Raw genomic sequence first — 23,257 nt, forward strand, 5'->3', positions numbered from 1 at the left:
AATATGTGAACCACATCATAACAACAATGAGATTCCTCATGCAGCTTTACAGTATGCGGCGTGGGGACTGAACTCAAACGTGATGCCGGCCGGCCCTCATTCGCCTGACGTGGCGCTGCCCGGCCCTCACTGGCCTGACGTGGCGCTGCCCGGCCCTCACTCGCCTGACGTGGCGCTGCCCGGCCCTCACTCACCTGACGTGGCGCTGCCCGGCACTCACTCGCCTGACGTGGCGCTGGTCGGCCCTCACTCGCCTGACGTGGCGCTGCCCGGCACTCACTCGCCTGACGTGGCGCTGGTCGGCCCTCACTCGCCTGACGTGGCGCTGCCCGGCCCGCCTGACGTGGCACTGGTCGGCCCTCACTCGCCTGACTTGTGAGCTAAGCCACAGGTCTGGGCTCTGCTCAGTCAAACTGCCAAATTCATTCAATAAAGACAACAAACATGCAATAAGATGTATTAAAGTCTGTGGGCTTCACATGCAGGTTCAGTGCTCTGTGATGGGAGAATCGCCCATAGAGGCCCAGGAGCGACGTCATCGCTGGAGGAATGAGTTACCCAGTCCAGGAGAGGCCTGGGCCATCTTGCTTACCAGCTGGCCTCTTCCCTGCTGCATCCCACTTGGGAGTGATAGGCAGACTTTCACTCCAGGCCTGCTCTCATGCATGGCAGGCAACCAGCAGCCAGTTTGGGCTTTTACTCAGCTCCCTGTGCTGCCTGCTAACCACCAGCAAGGCTAATATAAATGCACACTGAAATGCTGCGATGCTAGCGACAGGGCTAAGGGTCTGGGCTCACACTCTACCTTAAAGCGTGGAATAGAGGAGCTGCACAGTTTCATTTAACCCCCCTTAAGCTGCTCAGATGAAGTGGCAGACAATTACGACGAGCTGGTTTGTACAGGCAATCACTGTCAGGAGTGAGAGTCGCCACACAGCATCTCACAGTGCAGAGAGGACTTATTTAATTACCATAAACAATACAAGGCAATCATTGTGATTGGGGAGACATGTCACATGTTCACTTATATGTACTGTATATATTGTTTTCCATTTCCTTCACTAATTGCCAGTTATGTTTTTCATAAGAACCAAAAAAGGTAACTCACTCTAAAGACATGCAGGCTTAGAGATGTCTTTAAATCTTCCGTAGGACATGCACTCTGCGATGGACTGGCACCCCCCCGGGGTTAGACCCCAGCCCCATGCACTCTGCGATGGACTGGCACCCCCCCCCCAGGGTTAGACCCCAGCCCCATGCACTCTGCGATGGACTGGCACCCCCCCCCTGGGGTTAGACCCCAGCCCCATGCACTCTGCGATGGACTGGCACCCCCCCCAGGGTTAGACCCCAGCCCCATGCACTCTGCGATGGACTGGCACCCCCCCCCCCTGGGGTTAGACCCCAGCCCCATGCACTCTGCGATGGACTGGCACCCCCCCCCGGGGTTAGACCCCAGCCTTGTGCTATTTTAGATAGGCTCCCTCTTACAAGGCTGCTCAGAGGGAATGGTTGTTGAAATGAGTACATGAATTTATCCTTTACTTACCATTTGCACTAATATGAATGCAGGCACATTAAAATGCTTCTCTTCACCCCCTCCCCCCCCCCTTTTGCTCCCCAAGAGACAGATAAACAGGCAATAGTGAGCTTGGGCATCATGGCACAGGGTCTGCCGGCATGCAACGCCCCTGTAGCTGAGGGGGGGGGGGGGGTTAAGGGCCTTACTCAAGGGCCCCCAGACATGTAACTTTTCTGACAAGGCCGGGTATCAAACCAGCAACCTTCTGATCACATGCACAGAGGCTTAACCCACTGAGCCATACTGTATGTAAATGGAAGAATTCGGTATTATTAATAGTACCAGACTTTTCTTATCCATCCACCCGTCCATCTTCTAACTACCTATCCTGGTCGTCTTACTCGCATATCCGAGGCATTAAATTGCACAAGGCTGGGGTTGTGTTATAAAAATAAAGACGTAACAACTATTACAGTTATGATACTGCATATATGATGATACAGAATAAATGATATTGCTAAAAATGCCTTCTTAGTCTTGCACAAGCAAATTCTCCTTTATCTGTTAATTTCATACACCTGATTTTTTGAGTTACAGATCCTAGTAATATACATATAAAATCAAAACATACACTGTTTACAATTTTGCTTATTTTGATTGTGCATCAGCCTGTTGTCTAATGTTACTATGTGAGCTAATTGTTGACATCACAGCTTTGGTTGTAGCATCATTAATCCAGTAAAATTACTAAAAGCAGCTAAAGATACGAGAAGAGGACTTACAGACAGAATTGACTGTCTGTGCTTGATTGATGGATAATTTATTGATGGATAATTCTGGGGAAATGTTCCTTAGTCCTGTAGTAAGGGTGTACAGAAAAGCAGGCAGCACACATAACAAAGGATAAAGCAGAATAAGTAGCATACAGATACAATGAACAAAAGAGAAACAACAAGAGATGTGGTGAAAATGAAGAAGTCAAGAGATGCAACAGAGAGGTGAGGAATGAAGGGTGTGACTCTAGATTGAAAATCTCCCGGAAACAAATCTGTAGCCAGAGTTTAACAGGAAGACGGATGCTACTGGCATTAACAGCTAGTGGTGTCACGAGAACGGGGACTCGTGAATGCAAGGAAGATGCCGCTAAGAGGCCTGGCTTCTGTCCCCAGAACCTTCTGGAATCTCAGCACTGCCAAAGGACGTGAGGCATCCGAACAACTTCCCCCGAGTTTGACCGAGAAGCCATTTTCCCGTCACCGGGCAGATTTCTGTGGATGCTCCCAGGTCACATATCACTGCAGCAAGCATGAGGATAAATATTCATCTGCTTTAAGAAACTGACATCATCTACCCTGATCCTAGTGCATAAACCATCTGTAAAGCAGAGATCACATGTAAGATATATATATATATAAAGGCTACTAAAAATATTCATGAATTAAGAAACGTACTAATTCTGGTACAAAAAGACCTGCATTCATCTAGTAACACTTTATTACCAGCTGACTACACTATTGTCTCAGTCATAAGTGTGATGAAACACATGCACTCTACACAATCAGACCTGCTGCTGAAATTAACTTGTAAGACGTGGGCAAGGGTGGTTTAACAGATCAAGTTCTTAAAAAGCTTAGCCATCTGGCATCAGGTAGGTGTGTTAGATTATTGTAACTCCCCTTATTTCCAATCAAAAGACCCGCCATCGTAATAAGTATTTATGTGTCAACAGCCAGAGACCCTTAAGTTCACCTCTTCAGTCAGTGAATGCTGACTATTATTTCACACGCCAGTTAAACAAAACCCTTTTTACACCGAGTGATACGTAAGCCAGAGATATGAAGTGACACGGATGATAAATTGCCCAAGAGTAACAGTTTTCCTAAGCTGTTCTAGCACCTTCTTGACAATCCCGTACATATGGTGCTCGATTATTTACCCAGTGCCAAAGTAAAAGTCAGTTCACATGTCGTGTCCTGTTTTCTGTATTAAGCTGACACAGCGAACAATGGAGATTCCTGGCAACAGCATGACTGTAATTCATTGACTTGCATCCAGTTAATTATTCATTTCATTGCTGATACTAAGGTCGTGCAAGCTTGTAAACATAAGGAAAAAATGTTGACATTTCTTCGAAGAATTTTAACGATCACTAAATAATCTGGATAAACAGAAATTAAAACATAGCCCCACAGATGAAACAGCTCATCTTTTTTAGCAAGGAGCAGCTCTGTCAAGGCCTGAGGGCATGTCATCCCTAAACAGATTAAACATAGCGCTATGTCTTCCTCTTTGCCTTAGCGAACAAGCAACTATTTTACAAATGCCCTTACGAAATAAACACCTTGCTCGTGTTAAGTAAAGGACCCAGGATTCAAAAAACACACAAAAGGACGTACTGAAGAGCACGAGCGAATTCAGGCGTGGGAAGGGCTACGGCAGTGTGAGGGATGATAGGGATCATAGCGTTACTATTACAATTGATCCTCTGTTATCAGCTATACAGCAAGGGATAGTCAATTCGAAAATGAAATTATAATAAATAAATTAGAAAATTTTAAAGCAGTTTATCTGAGCAATAAGTTTATACAGTCACCCCTCCAGATAACAAATTTGACATTCGTGGTTTCAGTTATTTGCAGGATGGCCATGAATACTTAAATGGTAATATTTTTGGAGCTAGCTGAAAAATTGTATAAACTAGCAAGACGATGCGCAAGCCAAAAAAATATAAATAATACTGAAAATGAATTGTATCACATAAAATAATATAATATATAATTATTAGTGTTATTTACTATAGATCAGTTAAATAGACTTTATGTTATCGGTCAGGCTAGTTATGGTTTGAGATTAGGGAACCCACGTAGTGCTTGTGAATTTTCACATTTGCGAGGATCTGCTGCCCCTAACCCTTTCGATTGTGAAGGAGTAACTGTATTTGTTCAGAGAACAAACAAACAAAAAAAAACTATTTATAACATAAGCAGGTTTACAGTAACAATTAAATCTAACAAGAATTTCTTCTGTTCTCCAAATAGTTACTGATATCTAGTTGGATGGCTAGATGAACACCACTTTGGTTCCCAAACCTCTCTTCAGGGGCACCCCAGCCTTTCCTTGTATTCATTAAATTTCATCAGCAGCTCATTTAATTAATTAATTTAATTAGACAGATAACTCAGTGAGGTACTGATTAGCAAAACATGGCAACGCTAGAGGCTGAGTCAAGAAATACGGGGGGTGGTTGCTGCAAATACCGCGGTGAATTTAGGCCAGGTTTCCAACTGGATAAGCAGACGTAATTTCATAGTTTTAAACCAACATGAAATTCATTTAACACCAGCATGAATATCATTTAACACCAACATGAAGATCATTTTCTTTGACTGCCTGAGATTTTGCACAGTACTGTATATAAACAAATTAATAGGATTTGCGATTGGTGCAAAAAATATAGAAAATTACTAATAAACAAGGAAAAGGAAGACTGAGTTAATATGAATAACTGGTCATTTCCATAATTAATGGGTGGAATGGCCAGGAGTGTTTCTAGTCCATTGGGCCCTTGAGCAAGGCCCTTAACCAGCAATTCAGGGGTGGGGAACCTGTTCCACGGAGGGCCGGTGTAGGTGCGGGTTTTCGGGATGACTTCTCAATCAGCCAGCTTTTATTGGGGAGCCTGCTCCCACACCGGCCATCCGTCGACCAGGCTCCCCAACCCTGCTGCACCAGCCCTGCAAGCAGGTCCTCCAACTTCCAGGGAAAATTTGGAGGTTGGCGGCAGGATTGGTACCCCAGCTACCGGAAAAAACTTCACACTGTTCTATGCCATTCGAACTAGTGTGGTGCTGAGCTATCAGCCACTGCACAGCTGTGCTCGGGTTCTCTTCCCTAATGTGGTTCATCGTGTGGTGGGTGAGGTAACGCGCAGTAGCAGCATGCGTTCCTTACCTACCTCAACTCCTCCCTGATCAATGGGTAAACAACAAATTAACCAATCTGCTTCCTTTGCTCACCCAGGGTAATTTAAAATTAATCCCTGCCTCTACTAATACGTACATAATGCATGATTAATCTAAGGAATTTGCTGAAAGCTGTGTAATTGTTAAGGACGAATAATCCAGTTTCCAGCTGGGGAGGGACTATGCTGTAGTAATGTATACGCTTAGGCCTAATCCTTCACCTGAGGTGCTAAAGAAATCGATTTTGGAGAGAAGCAGCTGACCGCCGGTATCCTCGTGTGTGTGATATACAAAGTGAGCCAGAAGACTCACGGCGGGACGGTGCGCAGGACGGCCTGACACCTCCATGCTGCCCACGGCTCTGCGGACGTGTGCAGAATTTCAGTGTTTTACCCACCTCTGACCAAACCCCTGCTTCCTCCCACGGTCCAAAAATGATTCCCGGGAATCGGTGTCTCCAGGTTACCTATAAGGTGAGAGGTTGCACAGAACATCACGCAGAAGGGGAACTGGCTGTTGAACGTTGCTTTGTATCCATAGGTCCATGCATAAAACATGAGTCCTTTTCAAGGCACAACTAATGGATTCCTTTTTATTGTTATTAAAAAGGAGGGATAAAAAAATAAAACCTCTGTTCTACAGTATTTGTTCCTACAATTACGGTTTGTTTAAAATTGCACCTGAAATTGAACTTCCCATTACAAAGTGACTAAATAAACAGCCAGTGCATGCTATTGGAAACAGTGGAAAATTAAAAACTATACATTTGAGACTAACATGAGTGGTTTCTATGAGAATCTCAGTATTTGTTTGTTTGTTTAAGTTTGCTTAAGCAGTTAATACACCCATTCCCTTCCCTCCAGGCTGTTGGCCGCAACCCTGCATAAGGTACAGCTTGAAATTTAAAATCAAATAAAGGCATTTCAAACAGTACTCCATTTCTTACAAAGAATTAACTCTCAAATCTAAAACGTCTGTTAAATGTTAAAAATCATAATAATATAAACACTGAACAATAAGACTGTTAAGGCACACCATGACAATCCATGGTTCGGCTTACAGACAGAAGGGATTTTATTGTTAACTGAACTCACAAAAATCAGAAACAAAAGGGACCATAGGGGGTCAAACAACGACAGCAGTGTAAAACAAGAATTAACAAAGGCTAAACTAACCATGAGGAAAAACTAGCAACAAACAAGCAGGAAACACAGGCAGGAAAACACACTGGAACAAATGCAATGAATGACTGAGGAACAGAGAAAGGACAGGTACACAAAACAAGGAACAGGTGAGAGCTGAACCACTTAACCAAACATTAAGGACTAGGGCAACAAGGAACCGGTGTGGGTCATTAACAATCCACAGGCACTAGAGAGTAGGAAACACTAAAAAACAAAAAAATTTAAGGAGTACAAGGCAACTACAAAACTGAACAAAGGATCTAAAACACAACAACAAGAACCAATACTAAAATACTAAAAAAAAAGAAGTACAACTAACATGGGGAATTCAAAACGAATCACTGATGTCCAACATAGTTGAGGCTGGTCAGCCTCAAACCCAAGGGTGTATGAATACCCAGAATGGGAGGACCAGTGACACCAGCTGGCCAAACAGGGAAACAACAGATTAGGCTGAGACTGATCCTGACAAAGACCAGTACATTGAATGATAACAAGTACAGAACATTATTTTATTATAATTCAAATTGCTCTTTGTATGGACCGCCAGCTTCGTCAGTTAATTAGTCCTTGATGGCGATCTACTGCTGAACGAATGCACTGTTCACCTTATGTGTGAGATGAGTAGACCTGCCACTGTCTGACAGCCGACCTTTCATTTACTGTGCAGTTCACTTTATCATGGTGGTCTATTTATATCGTAAACTGGGTGTCTGAGTGAACGGCTAATTTATTGGAAGGGGGTCTACATCCACAGATGCAGCCATGGATATGGCATCATCCTTAATTCTTTTGAACGCATGAACGGATTAATTAATGAACGAATGAAGACACTGGAGAGACATGCACTGTAAGACATGATCTGTACTGTGTAAAGCCTGCAGTCTGCCAGGATGGGGCAAGTAGCAACCATTAATGTAATAACTACCGTTATGGTAATAACTGCCAATAACATAATGATTTTTCCATTCTTAATGTAATAAAAGCTAATAATCTAATAACTTACCAATAATGTAACAAAATCAATCAAAACTTGATTACATGAGTGGCCAGTTATTACATTGAATTTTATTACATTAAGAATGGGAAAATTATTACATTATTGGCAGTTATTACATTAACTGTAGCTATTCAGTAGGCCTTGGATTTCACCCCTTTCCTCCAATCAGAATCCCTTTCCCTGCATCATGTGACTGTACCCTCATCCCCGTCATCCAGCAGGGAGGTTCCCCCTCTGCCAGTCTCACACACGCTGGGCCCCGTGTTTGTCTTTGATCTCTGTTAGATCCAGGCCTGATTTAATGCTAGGGACAGCTGTGGATGAAATTGTGTGCTGTGAGCCTTTTTTAACACTGTAGTGCCTCAGTTCCATATCCAGCCAAACAGGATCAGACTACAAAGTGTATTTTGTACTTCAGTGTATTTTCCATTCATCCACCCATCCATCTTCCAAAACTTTATCCAGTACAGGGTCCCAGGGAGTCTGGAGCCTATCCCAGGCAGCCCAGTCCACAAGGCAAGGGAGACTGGGAAGCATGCCAGTCGCTCACTGGGCAGCCCTACATTCTGCGGAAGCTTGCTGTCTCGGAGTGTGCTGTATATCCCTACTGTGTGGTACTACAGTCATATACACTGGCTGTGCATTCAGTTCTAATGTTATGCTTTTGCTACCCAAAGCAGAGGTTTTGTGCAGAATATGATTCAGCAGTTAGCTCATCGTACCAGGAATCACCCACATCCAATACGGGTAATAAATAGAGGTTCTGCGTCATCTCTGGATGTGGGGACTTGTGAAGTATAGGTCCCTTCTGGGTCATCAGCAGCAGGCATCAGAGTGACTGAGGACACGGTGGCTTTACCTTCCGGCTCAATGTCAAGCTCTGCTGTGGGATACTAGAGTCAGGAAGGGGGTATGAAATGCTCAAATAGCCAATCAGCCAACTTCAGGTGTAGGAAAATATGTGGTTATAGGGAAATGTTACCATAAGGTCCAGATACAAAATCTCCGTTGATTGAGCGATGTACTGTACCAATGCTGTGCAGCATTGTATTAATAAGCAATTTATTAAAGCAACAATCATTTCTCCTGGGGCCAGCAAAGATATATCTTATCTTTTCTTATCTTATCTTATTGCATCTTTTCTTATCGCATCTTATCGTCTTGAGACAAGTTTTCCAACTGACTGCTTATTCAAACTTCTTTGATATTGTTCAAATCCAGAATAAGAAGACTATTTGAAACTAATACTTAGCAAGTTGGGCTAACAAGACATGAAAAGTTAAAGCCGGTATTAAAGATGCTTCATCATTTAGGTTCTGCTGATGTATGACCCATAATCAACATAACAGCAGGATCCAGGGGCAGAAGACAGAAGACCTCGGCTTCATCAAAGTGTGAGCGGGGGGCAAATTAAAAAATGTCTAAAAATAAGACTCAGGTGTGTCACACCTCAAACGTCTGAGTCACCGATCACTTTACATCCGCAAATTAAAAACGACACGCGATGACACCGGTTCTCCTTCTCCACTGCCGCACCTGAAACCGCTGTGGATTCCAGAGACATCCGGCAGCTGTTGTGAAAATGACCTCGCAGCGTGCCGTTGGAGGAACGTCCTGCTGAAAAGCAGGAGCCGGGAGCTGGGATTCTCCGGGGATTCGGTGCAGTCCGCCATAGCCACAAGCCACAGTAGTTTAGAAAAGCACTGAACCATAACACAGCCCATTGCCTGCAGCCTCTGGTAACGAGATGATTTGAAAGCCTCGTCTTCAATCTTAGCTCCATTTTAGTTTAATAATAAAACGTTTAAAACCCAGATGTCGTCATCCAATCATAGAAAGAGAAAAATGTAGATCAAATACAAAACATAGGAAGTAAATATGTTATAAAAGTAATGACACTTTATTGATCCCTGTAGGGAAATTCTGCTCTCACCTCCCCCATCTTGCTCTCCCTGACACACATGTAGGTGAGAGCGAGCTCCGCAGCAAAGAGCAGCCACCATAGCGGTGCCCATGGAGCTGGGGGGGGGGGTTAGGGCCTGGCTGAAGGGCCCACAGACATGTGACTATTCTGCCAAGGCCGTGGCTCGAACCGGCAACCTTCTGATCATACGCACAGGGACTTAACGCTCCAAGACAAGTTCATACCAGTAAAAGTATGTCGATACGACAGCATATGTTAATGAATTGGCAGGATTATGAACTTTTGTCAATAATTGCCTACAGCTCAAAGTTTTAGCGCTTCAAATCCCAAAACATGGGTAACACTTTCTATGAATGCTATTGTCATGCCCCAGTCGTCCTGATCCTCCTGTGTGCCACGCCCCCCTCTCTACCTCGTGTGGACTCCCCCTGTTCCCAACTGTTCCTAGTCATGTTAATTACTGTGATGTATCTAAGTCTGTGTCGGTGTGCCTTTCGTTAGTCTAGTGTTTGTACTCCTAAGTGTGTTGATCCTGAATAAACCCCGTGTTCACCCGACTGCTAAATCCTGTGCCTGCTTCCCCACTCCGTGCCTGCTTGACACTATGTCTATAAGAATATTTGAACACATTCATAACACATTATAATGCATTCATAAAGCATGGCTATAAATATTTATAAAAAGGTGAAATATTATAGCCATGGTCATTATGCATTATGAATTTGGTCCATCAGTCCATGGATTACAATGTATTACCATGGGCGGAATAAGGTAGGTATAACAAATAAGGATGTTTTGTTATGCATTATGAAGGTATGAATCTATGGTGAATTATAGATGAGAGCTTCATTGGGACTTATGGAGTATTATGATCAACATTATAATGGCTTATGATTGTCAGTAGAAGACACTGTAATGCTTTATTAATTCTCATACTGATCATTATAATGCATTATGAAGCTGTCTATAATGCATTATAGGTGACAGCTTCAAGTAAATGTTAGCGAAATGTGTTTTCATTAGCACTGATGTGTTTTCTGCATAAAGGAACAGCCACCCACACTTTTCCAAGGTCACCCTTCATCCTTTGTGTAGAAACAACGTATGCGAGTCATGCTCACATCACAGCATCTGCAGGACAGATAATCTCCCGTCCATCTCTGATCCATTACAGATCATTTATCATCAGAATCTCGTTTCCGTTTCTTCCTCTCCACACTCCACACCGCACCCTTGACCACCCCTCACATTCCCTGCAGAAGCATAAGCGCCCTGGCATGCAGTAATTGGACGCTGATGCGATAAGTACCGCCCTAATCAGACCGCTTTGGGCTTGCCCTTTTATTCCATCTCCTTTACGGGCTGCTGAATACAAGCCCTCATCCGAAGCATGCAAATACAGCATCGGTGAGTCCATTCCCCCATGCAGGCCGTTAGAGATTCCAATTTTAAAAATAATAATTAAGCATAGTTTCCCATCACTAGAAGGATCTCAACCTGGGCTCAAAGACGTCATGGCAGCAACCCCGTGAAAGATATCACCGTCTGTTTACTGTTAAGAGTATCACACTACCGCCGCCCTGGTGTCCACACCACATATTACACACTTCAAAGTCCAATAATATTAGGCTTTTAAAGCGTCTATACATTGACCTCTAGAAAAATGTACTTAATTATTTATTTAATATTATAATAATTATTTAAGTCTTTAGTAACTCTATAGGCATTTACCTATCTAAATAAGTAAGTGATTTTAGTTTTTCACTGGAGCACTGATAAGCATTTTGTTAAATATATACAGCTGACAAATTTGGATACAATGTGGCCAGGCTTGAAAGGTCTGGCAGAAGATATACACATGTTAAATATGGGGGGGTTCTACAGATGTTCTGGGAAGTGCTATATATATACTGTATAATTAATCAAAGAGTGCTTTATAAGTGTAATGTAAAAATGGTGAATTAAATGAATATTGAAGGGTTGGTCTGATGGTTCTAAGACTGTCCTTGAATATAAGACTTTATTCATGAACGTAGTACATGTATAATTTGCCTTGTGTTAAAATAGGTGATACTGGCTGGTTAACGAAGCATACAGCTGAACATGATGGCAAAACTGAAGGAAAAACAGACAAACGAAATGTATGAGGAAACGGTGTTTACTGTCGGGTGCTGAAGGTTTACCAGCAACGACTGCTGGTGGCTATTAGAGCTTGTTTGTTTGCTTGTTTTGTTTGTAAGTTAGCACATTTCTTTGTATGGTTATTCACAGATTGCAGGAGACTTCACAAATAAACCCAGAAAGTATAAACCCCTCAATATAAGGGGGCACATTCATTTCAAACTCACAAAATATACAAAACCTGTCCGTATAAGGGATTATATTTATCTGAATACACACTGAGTACAAGCATAGATCGTTTCTATTTCATAATGTCCTTAAAAACAAGATGCCCCAAAGTAATATATCCCAGTTGTGCTAAATTCTCACAGTATTTAAGTGCCTCTATTAAAACATCATTCATCAGGGCTGTGGTCTTTCACGGGTCTGACGCGCTCTGTGTTCCGTGTGGACAGACGAGGGCTCGCAGTAGTTCTGCACATCTCCCCAAGACATGGCAGAGCCACCATCTAATTTCTGGAAGGTGTCTCCCATCTCATGACCTCTGTGGAAGGCAACTCAACGACCCCATGAGTGCCAGCGTTTCCATCACCTCACTCTGTCACCCAGCCATCGCTGGACATCCACAGAGACAAGTGACAGCTGTGTCTACAATATCAAGAGCAAGAATTACAGATTTTTGTTTTAAACAGAAGATTCTATTACAGCTGTTAAAAGCTAAACAAGACATAAAGTTATACCCAAAAATAAGCTTGATATTCTATGAAAATGGGTGGTACTGAGTATTATTACTATTTAATTTATATATTAAATTTTAGGATAAATATTATGTGTACCACAGCTTTGGAAAATATGATTTCTTATTGGTCTAGAGTTGTTATGTGGTTGTTGTCATTATTTCCGTGTAACTGTGCAGGTAGTTTCGGCAGCCTAATAACAGCTCTATAATAATGCATTTTAATGTTAACATAACATGTTAATATAATAACCTGTGTGTCTTTCTTCTCGTAAATAAGCAGTTATTCTTATCAATAAAATTCCTTGGTTTCCAAAACGCAAGCGCCTGTCTGTTGACGGTTTCTATGGTAACTTAACAGACTTGCTGCTTCCAGTGAGCAGCCTGACCAGACGTCCCATCCGTACAGGGACTATATTTTTATTAAATGCTAATTGGAATAATTTCCTTCTGAAAAATCAACTGGTTTATTACATTATAATTTTTGTCCATTAGCAGTGGTATCAGTGGGAGCGACCAGTTTGAGGTGCGTTGTTACACGAAAATAATCAATTCCAACCAACTTGACGCAGGCTGCAGTACTCCAAGATGCCACTGATTGTTTTCATATAACTGCAGATGTGATTGTGCTTTATCCATAACGTAAACTATTATACGTCATCAAAGTATCATAAGGCCTTGATGGTAGAACACCGCCAATGCAGTGGCACAAAGTGTGTCACAAATCCTTCATAATATGTCACGTGAGGCTGTTATAATGTGTGACGTTCATAGTGTCGTACCATCAGAAGGCCTTCATGGTATTATGAGGTATCCTTAGGCCACAAGGCCCTTGTAGCATTTCAAGGCCTCCAATGGACAGCAGTACGAAAGCCTGGATAGTGTCACCAAGGCCACAGCATGTTCACCTAATGTCCCTCTTAAACTTTCCCAAGATACTTTTATACTGAATGATCTATCATTAGGCACTTTCCTGAAACAACGAGCTAATGAGTTACAGAGTAGCAAAAAGAGATTATATCAATTAAGTACAGTAATCATAACTAGTATAATGTCTACACAGTGTATTCAAACACATGGCCAGAATCAAGGAAGATAAGTAAGACCTGGGCAGGCAGACTGCTTTCATTCATTGGCAAGAATTGTATGGTTCCTGCATTTATTCCACAAAGAAATCCAGAATATGAAATGTAGGGTCAAGGTGCATCGGCTAGTTTATCGCTTCCCACGTCTCTCTTCCTCTCTGCCTCCACACCCAGGTAGACCTTTTATCTTTGTTTGGGGTTGTCAACAAGACTAGATACAAGATGACCTTTCGCCTCGGCATGAAGCTGAGCCGTGAGCGGCACAGACAATGAAGAATCAGACGCACGCAGCGGGCTTGCCTTTAGCGCAAGGACCGGGTATCGAGAAGGTCACCATGGAGACACGGTGTTCCGGAAACATCCGTCTATGAAGACAATGTTATGTTGTCGACTTTTGCTTTTTGTAACAGTTTTAAATTAATGAACGAGTGCTCATCTGCAATCCGGAAAAGCTACACAATCTTCAGTTTGTTCAAATGGAAGCTATCAGATTCCCACAGAGGTAATGTTTAGAAACATGGCCTTATCATAATCTGGCATTGTTTATGGACTAATCAGAGATAATGGCAACTCTCTGGAATGGTCTCAGTCACGTGAGGGCCTCGCCTTCTAAGAGATTCCGGGATAGACCGCGCACTCAGCTGAAATTACAGTTATTTGAGGCAACAAAGAATACAATTATCTCCATACACCCTGGGCTTCGAGAATCACCTGGTCTGGCTTGTCATCTATAATTTGAAAATGCAATTATCAGTAGAAAAGCAAGAGTTGTGATATTTACCTCGAGTGCTGTTTTCCCAAACGAAGCAAATTGATCATTGTGGCTGTCCTACAGCCTCCTACCATTTCAGCATCCAAAATGGTTTAATATTTGAATCAGGTGACAACCAAGATCACTGAGAAACTGAAGAGAGCAAACCACAAACAGAAGCCAAAAACTCAGAGCTTAGGAAGCAGACGTGTCTAAACCCGTGTCTCCTATACTTATTAAAGCAGTATTTCTTTAGGTACAGGTTTAATTTCATGCATAGCAAATACCCTATAAGTTTGTGATACAAGGTCAAGATACATTCATACTGTCCTGGGAGGTAGTGATAATGAAAGCTATATAGTGCAAATAGTATATTTATATTATTATATTATATTATATTATATTATATTATATTACATTACATTACATTATATTATATTATATTATATTATATTATTAGGAGAGGCTCCAGGCTCTCGTGCTCAGCAGTTAGGGAAGATGGGTGGTTAAATCTGTAGAAAACAGGTTAAAGACGCTATACATAAAGCACACAATATGCAGTGGTACCAACTTGCTCCATCTGTATGATATCCAGGAAAGAAGGAAGTTGTAATTGCTCACCTCCTGGTAAATATTTAGCCAGTTATGCCCATATAGAATGTAGTTGAATTGAAAGCAGCGCAGTGTCATGTCCTAAAAACTTCACATAACATGACGGGTGGGGGGGTGGCAGTGTGACTAATACAGTGACTTCTGCTCCATGTGACGGTTTAGTCACGCCTGGCTTTCTTCCCACTCCAGATTTTTCCAGATGGCACTCAATGGGACTATCTCAATGCTAATTGCACTCAGCTCTTGGTACTGATGAAGCTGCACGGCACACAAACTTGGTGTGCCGCTGGATGAGAAACAGGATGGGGTGCAAGACAGGGTGCTCAATGGGATGTGGGATAGGGTGCTGGACGGGATGCAGGATGGAGCACTGGACGGGGAACAAGATGGGGAACGGGACGGGGCACTGGACAGGATGTGGGATGGGGAATGGGATGGGGCACGGGATGGAATGTCGGATGGGGAACGGGACAGGGCATGGTACAGGATGTGGGATGGGGAATGGGATGGGGCACGGGATGGAATGTCGGATGGGGAACGAAACAGGGCATGGGACAGGATGTGGGATGGGATATAGAATGGGATGCAGGGTGGGACACTGGACGGGATAAGGGATGGGGAACCGGACAGGGCACTAGATGGGATGAGGGATGGGAAACGGGATGTGGGATGGGGAATGGGACGGGGCACTGGATTGGATGTGGGATGGGGAACGGGATGGGGTGCTCAATGGGATGTGGGACAGGGTGCTGGACAGGATGCAGGATGGGGCGCTGGATGGGGAACAGGACGGGGTACTGAATGGGATGTAGGATGGGGACCGAGACAGGGCATGGGACAGGATGCAGGATGGGATATAGAATGGGATGCAGGACGGGGCACTGGACGGGATATGGGATGTGGAACAGGACGGGGCACTGGACGGGATATGGGATGTGGAACAGGACGGGGCACTGGACGGGATATGGGATTGGGAACAGGACGGGGCACGGGACGGGATATGGGATTGGGAACAGGGCGGGGCACGGGACGAGGATTAGGAAGAGAAACTGAACGAGATGTGGGATAGGGAACGTGACAGTGCATGAGGCAGGGAACAGGATGGGGCACTGAACGGGATGTGAGATGGGGAATGGGACAGGGAACAGGATGGGACACTGAATGGGATGTGGGATGGGGAACGGGACAGGGAACAGGATGGGGCACTGAATGGGATGTGGGATGGGGAACGGGACGGGGCGTGGAACGTGCGTGGGATGGGATGCTAAACGGGGTCAAGGTGCTGGATATGGCATAGGACGGGGTTTTTAATACGAGGTGCTGGATGGGGCCAGGACAAGAGGTGGGATGAGCCACTGGACAGTGTTTCGAACAGGGAGTTGGACGGGGCGAGGGGGTATGCTTCGTAGTTCAGGCACGTTGCGGCAGGAAATCTAAAGCGCTTTTATCAATGTACCATGACAAAAGATCTCTGGGTAAATTTAATGAGAGTCCTTAATACCACGTTCATGTTGTGGAGCTGCTGGGACGACAGTGTTCGAAGGCTTTATTAAGAAAATAACTTGATTTGATGTTTTGTATCATAAATGAACAAAAGAGAAGAGAAGCGATAAACAAAAGCTGGAAAACAAAAACAGTAGCGCCCTTCTTCCACGCTCCCCCACCAAGCCGCCCCGACTCCGCTCATCTGGCCCTGTTTACCCCTGAGAGTCTGAACAGCTTTCATTAATAAACTGCCATGCCGCTGACAATAATTCCACAATCGCACTGATATGCCCGACAAAACCAGACTGGTACTGAACCAGACAACCTTAACAGACTGGCACAGTAGTCATTCTGTACATCACTTACATTTTGCTCAATAAATTGGAAAGGAGAAAGGTTGCTATGGTAACCAAACTTGGTGGTCAAACAATCATGGCTTCTGCATGACAATAAGCAGTTATTTTTTCTTCGTTATATACTTACAGCCTTCTCTCTAGCGACCAAATGAGCTGATGCAGTTCCGGTTACTGTGTGCACGCCATTCAGCATGTCCCTGCTTTCTTTCATGAATAATGACTGAAACTGTGGCTTCTGTAAAAGCAGCACATAATTGACCAGGTTTCTATCTTAAGTAATAAATAACTGCATTATGGAGACAGTGGCGGCTTTGTTTCTGGGCCCCCAATCAAAAATCACTTTTTTGTGGCTCCTTTCGCCCCTCAGGTGTTTCAAAAACCATATAAATAAAGTCAGAAGATCATAACTAGCTACCTGGTTAGCAGAACCTGCCGCTACAACATCAAAAACATAACAGGAATGTGTTTAATAATTAATGTAGTGACTGTCCGTGGCCAACAGGGGGCACAAACCTCGGTGACACTTAGCAAATGTGTAGCTTTAGTGGTTGCAAACACCACTGCTGTGTAAAGGGAGATGTCCTCTACAAAATGCTTCCCAAATTAATATCTGAATTGACTGGTAGGACCAAGCCAACACCAAAACTGCTGTGACCTTCCATTGCGCAGCTTATGTAGTCATGAAGGTTCCAAACAGGAAATGAGGCAAGAGAAGGAGCTATCAGCTTACATTCATTCTGGGGGCAGAAGCCCAACAGCGGAGAAGCTGATTGGGTAGCTATGCTTTCCCATTAAAGAGCAAAGCTTCATCAGTGACATTGGAGTCGAATGTTGCTTAACTTGGATGGATAACTGTGCGTTCTTTTGTTGTTATTTATCCTTTATTTCACCAGGAAGGTTCCATTGAGATACAATATCTCATCTTCCAGGAAGTCCTGGTCAAGATGGCAGCAAATGATAAAAAAGGCAAAAGCTTCAAAAGTTTTAGTTCTGACTAAAATACATACAAATACTCAAGCTATACATACAATGAAATTAATTGTATTAGTTTTAGAGGATAATTAATCATCCAGTAAGTGTGCAAACCACAGGGCACAGTTACACAATGATATTAATTTTGCAAAGAGCAATATTTTAACATTAAAGTGTAATCTGAAAAAAATGTATAGCTGATAAAGTATAATCACTTTAGCTTTGTGCAGCCCCTCAACTCTGAAATGACAGAGAAAAGTACAAATTTATAATTATATAGATAAAAGAATGGAAAGAGTTCAGCTGCTAGAGATTGCTAAAATAAATTATAATGTACAGGTATACTTTATATAGTATAATTAAAAAATGTGCATAACATACAAGATGAAGGATACCTTCTAGACTGTGTTACATGAAAAAACTGCATATGAGCATTGAATTTGCAGCAACTGTCACGACAGAAAGAAACCTTAACCTGGCATTATAAACCCCATTGGATTTCTGAAATATGAGCATGGTTAAAGTCACAGGAGATGATGGCATGCAGCCGATCTGTGAGCTCAGCCAACCAGCTCCATTCACGCTCGTCAGACATCTTAATAGTTTCTCCTATACTACAGTGGTCAGGGGAGGTTTTGTTTAAACATTCATTACTACATGTGGTACCTCTGTCAGATTCATGGATATTTCAGAAGCCTACGAGAAAGACACCAGTAAGATATTCAAAAGAAATCTCACCAGCAAAGACGAAACCAGATAAAGAGAACTAATCCACTTCAATTAAATAGTAAGTCAATGTAAAAGAAAATAGCTTCACATAGGAAGATGAATGAATGCTACATGTATACAGGGCTTTCCAAAACACCCAAAGAGCTTTACCGGACCAGTGGGGAGCCACTTCGACCCCCACCACCGTGTAGCCCCCACCTGGATGATGCGACGGCAGCCATTCATTCTGGGCCAGTATGCTCACCACACAGTAGCTAAGGTGCTGGTGAATTCTAGTTGGAATTCATCAACTAGATACAGGGATGATTAGGAGGCCATCACAGTGGGCAGTTTTAGCCTGGGCATCAGGGTATCACATTTTCGAAGAACACTGAAGGATCTGACCTCTGAGAGGCAGGACCCTGGTTTGATGTCCCGTCCAAAGGACGGCACCATTTTTACAGCACAGTGTCCCTGTCACTGCACTGGGACATTGGAATCCATACTGACTACAAGATGGGCTAACCTGTCAGCCACACCAACATCTCTTCCAGCAGCAAACCAGCTTTCCCAGTTGGTCTCCCAGCCAGGTACTGGCCCGGCCCAAAGCCGCTTAGCTTCAGGTGGGTTACCTAGTCTGAACTGCAGGTGACACGGCTGCTGAAAATATACTCTATACTAGTATTTCCCAATCGGGTCTTTGGGGACCCAAGGCAATACACATTTTTGCTCCCTCCCATCTCCTTAAGCTGGAAGAGAGCAAAAAATGTGGTCAGTCTGGCAGGGAGCTTGGAGGGAGCAAAACTGTGAACCAGCTGTGGGCCCCCGAGGACCAGATTGGGAAACGCTGCTCTATACGCTGTGGATATGAAATAACTGAGAGAGGAGACATAAGGATACAACAAATTTTCTTTTGTGACTCTGACAACTTCCCTAGAAATGACCTGCTTTATAAAATTACCAGTTAATCCATCAGCAGAATTTATCAAAAAGGAAATTTATCTTCTAACCTTCTTTTTAGCAAATGTGGGCTGTTTGTGACAGAGATGTTTATGTTCACTAATTATCCTGTAGGACATGATAGGAATAATTCAGTAGGGTAAAGTAAACAGAGGTCGAACGATGCAAACCGGACTTGCATGGCGAGAGCGTAGCATGAAGTGGATGAAACATTTTTCTTAGAAGTTACAAGAGGCAATTATGTCAATAGAAATTAAAGCAAAAATAGACTATTTCTAGCCAGGTAGAAAACTAGAAGATTAGTCTTGGCCATTAATAACTGTGAGTGAAACTACCAAAACTTTGAAATGAATTTTAAAGGTACATTTTCTGTACACTGACAGTGGCAATCTATTCATCTGGAGCCCAAGGGAAGCTTCAGTACTTCATGCTGAGCTTCTGAACCAGTGACGGAGTGCAAATGGCCAGACTGCTAATGGTGAATCCCTCTGAGAGGCAACGCTAATGGGAGAATAAGCAAATAAACTGAAACAAGAAATAAAGTTAAAAATCGAGAACGTCTCTGCTAAATGGATTTTCACACTCTTCTCTCTGAATGGATATTCACTCAGAAGAGTGTGGAGATTCCCTAACCAAGAAAAGATAGCATTGGCATTTAACAGCTCTGCCATGTGACAAGACATAGCTACCATTATCCCAGACAAGACTTACCCAGGAGTTACATGTGCTTAGATATCAAGAAGGATTTTCAGCTTCAGAGAAACAGCCAAAGTTCCTCCCAATCTGACAGGCTTCAAACGACGGCCACAAACCTGAACTCTGACTCAAAAGTGAGACATCAGAAGGATATTTCTCCCATTACAACTTTTTTTTTTTTGCCTGAACCATATGAAAGCAATTGGAGGAAGGCCTGTTCCATTAAGCACTGGGTATCTCAGTTCTGCTTCCTCACTCAGATTCTTCTTCATTTTCTATGATATTGGGGGGTGAAAGAGGGACCCACAGTTTTGCTACAAACTTTGTTCATTTTCAAAGGCATTTATCAGACTGTCGGCATTTAGCACCGGGTTGGATGAAGATGAATCCCGTTGTGTACGGTGGCAAACTTACCAAAGACTAATTGATGACAAATGTTACAGCTAAACAAGCTTGTCAGGCTTGAGGCACACAAGTGCAGGCGGCCTTCACTGTCGCTTTACTGGAAACTTCTATAGTTGTAGTTAAGGGAACATTGACCAGTAAATATCAGAACTAATAGCTTTACCACTGATTAACCTCCAGGACAGTGGGTTTGATTAAAAAAACAGAAAGAAAACACAACAATTAGAATCACACGAAACTTTTGTGCATAAAAGTCATAAATACACCAAATGAACTGTCCATTATGCACTCATCATCCATCATTTAGGGATAGCCACACATAAAGCAGAACATGGAGGAATTCAAACAGAAAAACAGAAAAGAAACTAAAAACACAAACATGGCTTTTTCATATCGCTTGAAAATCGCTCAGCTTCTGTGTTAATGAGAGCTATGGACTGGTGATTCTGTGTGGGCCAAACAAGCAGAAAAGCAAAAAAATGGAAAAAGTACAAATGAATTTGTTTCAAGCCATGTCTCATTACGAATCTTTCATATTTTTCTTAGAAATTCATGTTCTGCCAGGGACTTGGCACTAGTGGTGCACTGATGTGTAAATTTCGGCCAATACTGTAGAAGGCGCCATTATAAGTGCCGATAAAAATGGTTTGGGTCATGGAGGGAGGCTGGGAAAATGTCGGCGCATAATGAACTTCCAATTAACAGGATCAATATTCATTTCACACAATATTTAGAAGGCGTCCCGTTTTTGGTCATCTCTCAGTCACCTGCGGAGCTTGCCTGAGAGGGCTGACAGCCTTTCAGATGGCCCTGTCCTCTGCCCTGTCCTCCGCCTTGTCCTCTGCCCTGTCCTCCGCCTTGTCCTCTACCCTGTCCTCTGCCATATCCCCAGCCCTGTCCTCCGCCTTGTCCTCTGGCCTGTCCTCCGCCTTGTCCTCTGGCCTGTCCTCCGCCTTGTCCTCTGGCCTGTCCTCCGCCTTGTCCTCTGGCCTGTCCTCTGCCCTATCCCCAGCCCTGTCCTCTGCCCTGTCCTCTGCCTTGTCCTCCGCCTTGTCCTCTACCCTGTCCTCTGCCTTGTCCTCTGCCCTGTCCTCCGGCTTGTCAAACAGCCTGTCCTCCGGCCTGTCCTCTGCTCTGCCCTCCGCCCTGTCCTCCGGCCCTTCCTCTGCCCTGTCCTCCGCCTTATCCTCTGGCCTGTCCTCCGCCTTGTCCTCTGGCCTGTCCTCCGCCTTGTCCTCTGGCCTGTCCTCCGCCTTGTCCTCTGGCCTGTCCTCTGCCCTATCCCCAGCCCTGTCCTCCGCCTTGTCCTCTGGCCTGTCCTCCGCCTTGTCCTCTGGCCTGTCCTCCGCCTTGTCCTCTGGCCTGTCCTCTGCCCTATCCCCAGCCCTGTCCTCTGCCCTGTCCTCTGCCTTGTCCTCCGCCTTGTCCTCTACCCTGTCCTCTGCCTTGTCCTCTGCCCTGTCCTCCGGCTTGTCAAACAGCCTGTCCTCCGGCCTGTCCTCTGCTCTGCCCTCCGCCCTGTCCTCCGGCCCTTCCTCTGCCCTGTCCTCCGCCTTATCCTCTGCCCTAAGTCTACCCTGTCCTCTGGCCTGTCTTCTGCCATATCCCCAGCCCTGTCCTACAGCCTGTCCTCCGCAATGTTATATATTATATATAAAGTTATAATGATATATATTGGCCAGAGACGGGCTCATAATTGTAAATAACAGCACAAAAGTAGGAGCCATTCTATATTCAATCTTCTAGCCAAGAGACTTTTGTATCTTAACTGTTATGCCGCCTTCTGGTTGACGCAGAAACATCCATCATCAGTGACGCCAGATTCAGTCCAACAAGTTCTGAATGAGTCAGCAACACAGGCCACTGTGCAGTGAAATCTACCGATTTATAATTTTCTCGACGAGAAAAATAACAACATCCTCACCATAACTTTCAAATCATTTTCCAGGGTGGTTGTGAATTTAACTCGGCAACTGCATACCACAGAATGGGCAAACGAGTCCCAAAAGGGAGCTTTTACATTTACAAAATGCCTTTGTGCAGAAAGTGCTGAAATATCTGCCTTAAGTCAGACATAAATAATCTAGGTTTCTTTAGTGGTAAAGACTCTAACATATCGTCATGATGTCACTATTTACTGGTTTTCTGTCAATGCAACCGATGTAAAAAAATAGATATAATGCTGCAGTGTATTAACCCAGAAACTGTACACTCCAGTGGAATATGGACAAATCAGATATAAAAACAATAGTCACTATCCATTCTGGACAAGTACAAGGAGTCGTTGCTTTTTAGTAAAAAAAAAAAAAAACACCAGCACTGAATCACTTTATTTTTACAATTTTTGGGGGGTAAAATAATATAATTTTAAACCCTTTTAATTAAGTATGCAGAATGAACTTAAGAAAAACAATCACCTTAAGCGGTTCTCACCCGCAGAGCCCCAGTATTGTGCACCAGCCATTAGAGCGACTCTGGTTACTAGTCTGGAGATGACAAAAAAGTGCCGGTCTAGGCCAGAAGAGGGCGTACTGATTACAGTACTGAGCCTCTAGTCATAGACGTTGCAGATGCAAGCTCCGGGATAGCGATGGTGTGTATAGCCTACTTAGTTTGTTTAGGAATTACTTATTTATTAATTGATGGGTAAGTAAACTGAAAGTTCTAAACCTCTCTGGGGAGGCGCTTCTGCCAACAGACGAAATGTCTGCACATGCGGCGGATCCCGAACGCTGCTTGATCTTAGCGTCCTGTTCCGATCGCCCTTCCAGTATGTTA

General features: G+C 43.7%; 1 protein-coding gene across 6 annotated transcripts in view; it reads right to left on the reverse strand.

Annotated features, from left to right (window-relative positions):
* The window catches only part of LOC111859292 (leucine-rich repeat and immunoglobulin-like domain-containing nogo receptor-interacting protein 2), a 241,689-nt gene that overhangs the window by 58,810 nt on the left and 159,622 nt on the right, over positions 1-23,257 (reverse strand). For 3 of the 6 annotated variants that reach the window (XM_072707488.1, XM_023841827.2, XM_023841826.2), the window contains one exon: positions 5,882-5,950. The exons of the other annotated variants lie outside the window; for them this stretch is intronic. In XM_072707488.1, coding sequence (XP_072563589.1) covers positions 5,882-5,950 — 69 coding nt within the window. The remainder of the gene's footprint in view (positions 1-5,881; positions 5,951-23,257) is intronic. 6 annotated transcript variants of the gene reach the window in all.

The sequence above is a fragment of the Paramormyrops kingsleyae genome, chromosome 25 (genome assembly GCF_048594095.1).
Source record: "Paramormyrops kingsleyae isolate MSU_618 chromosome 25, PKINGS_0.4, whole genome shotgun sequence".
NCBI lineage: Eukaryota > Metazoa > Chordata > Actinopteri > Osteoglossiformes > Mormyridae > Paramormyrops > Paramormyrops kingsleyae.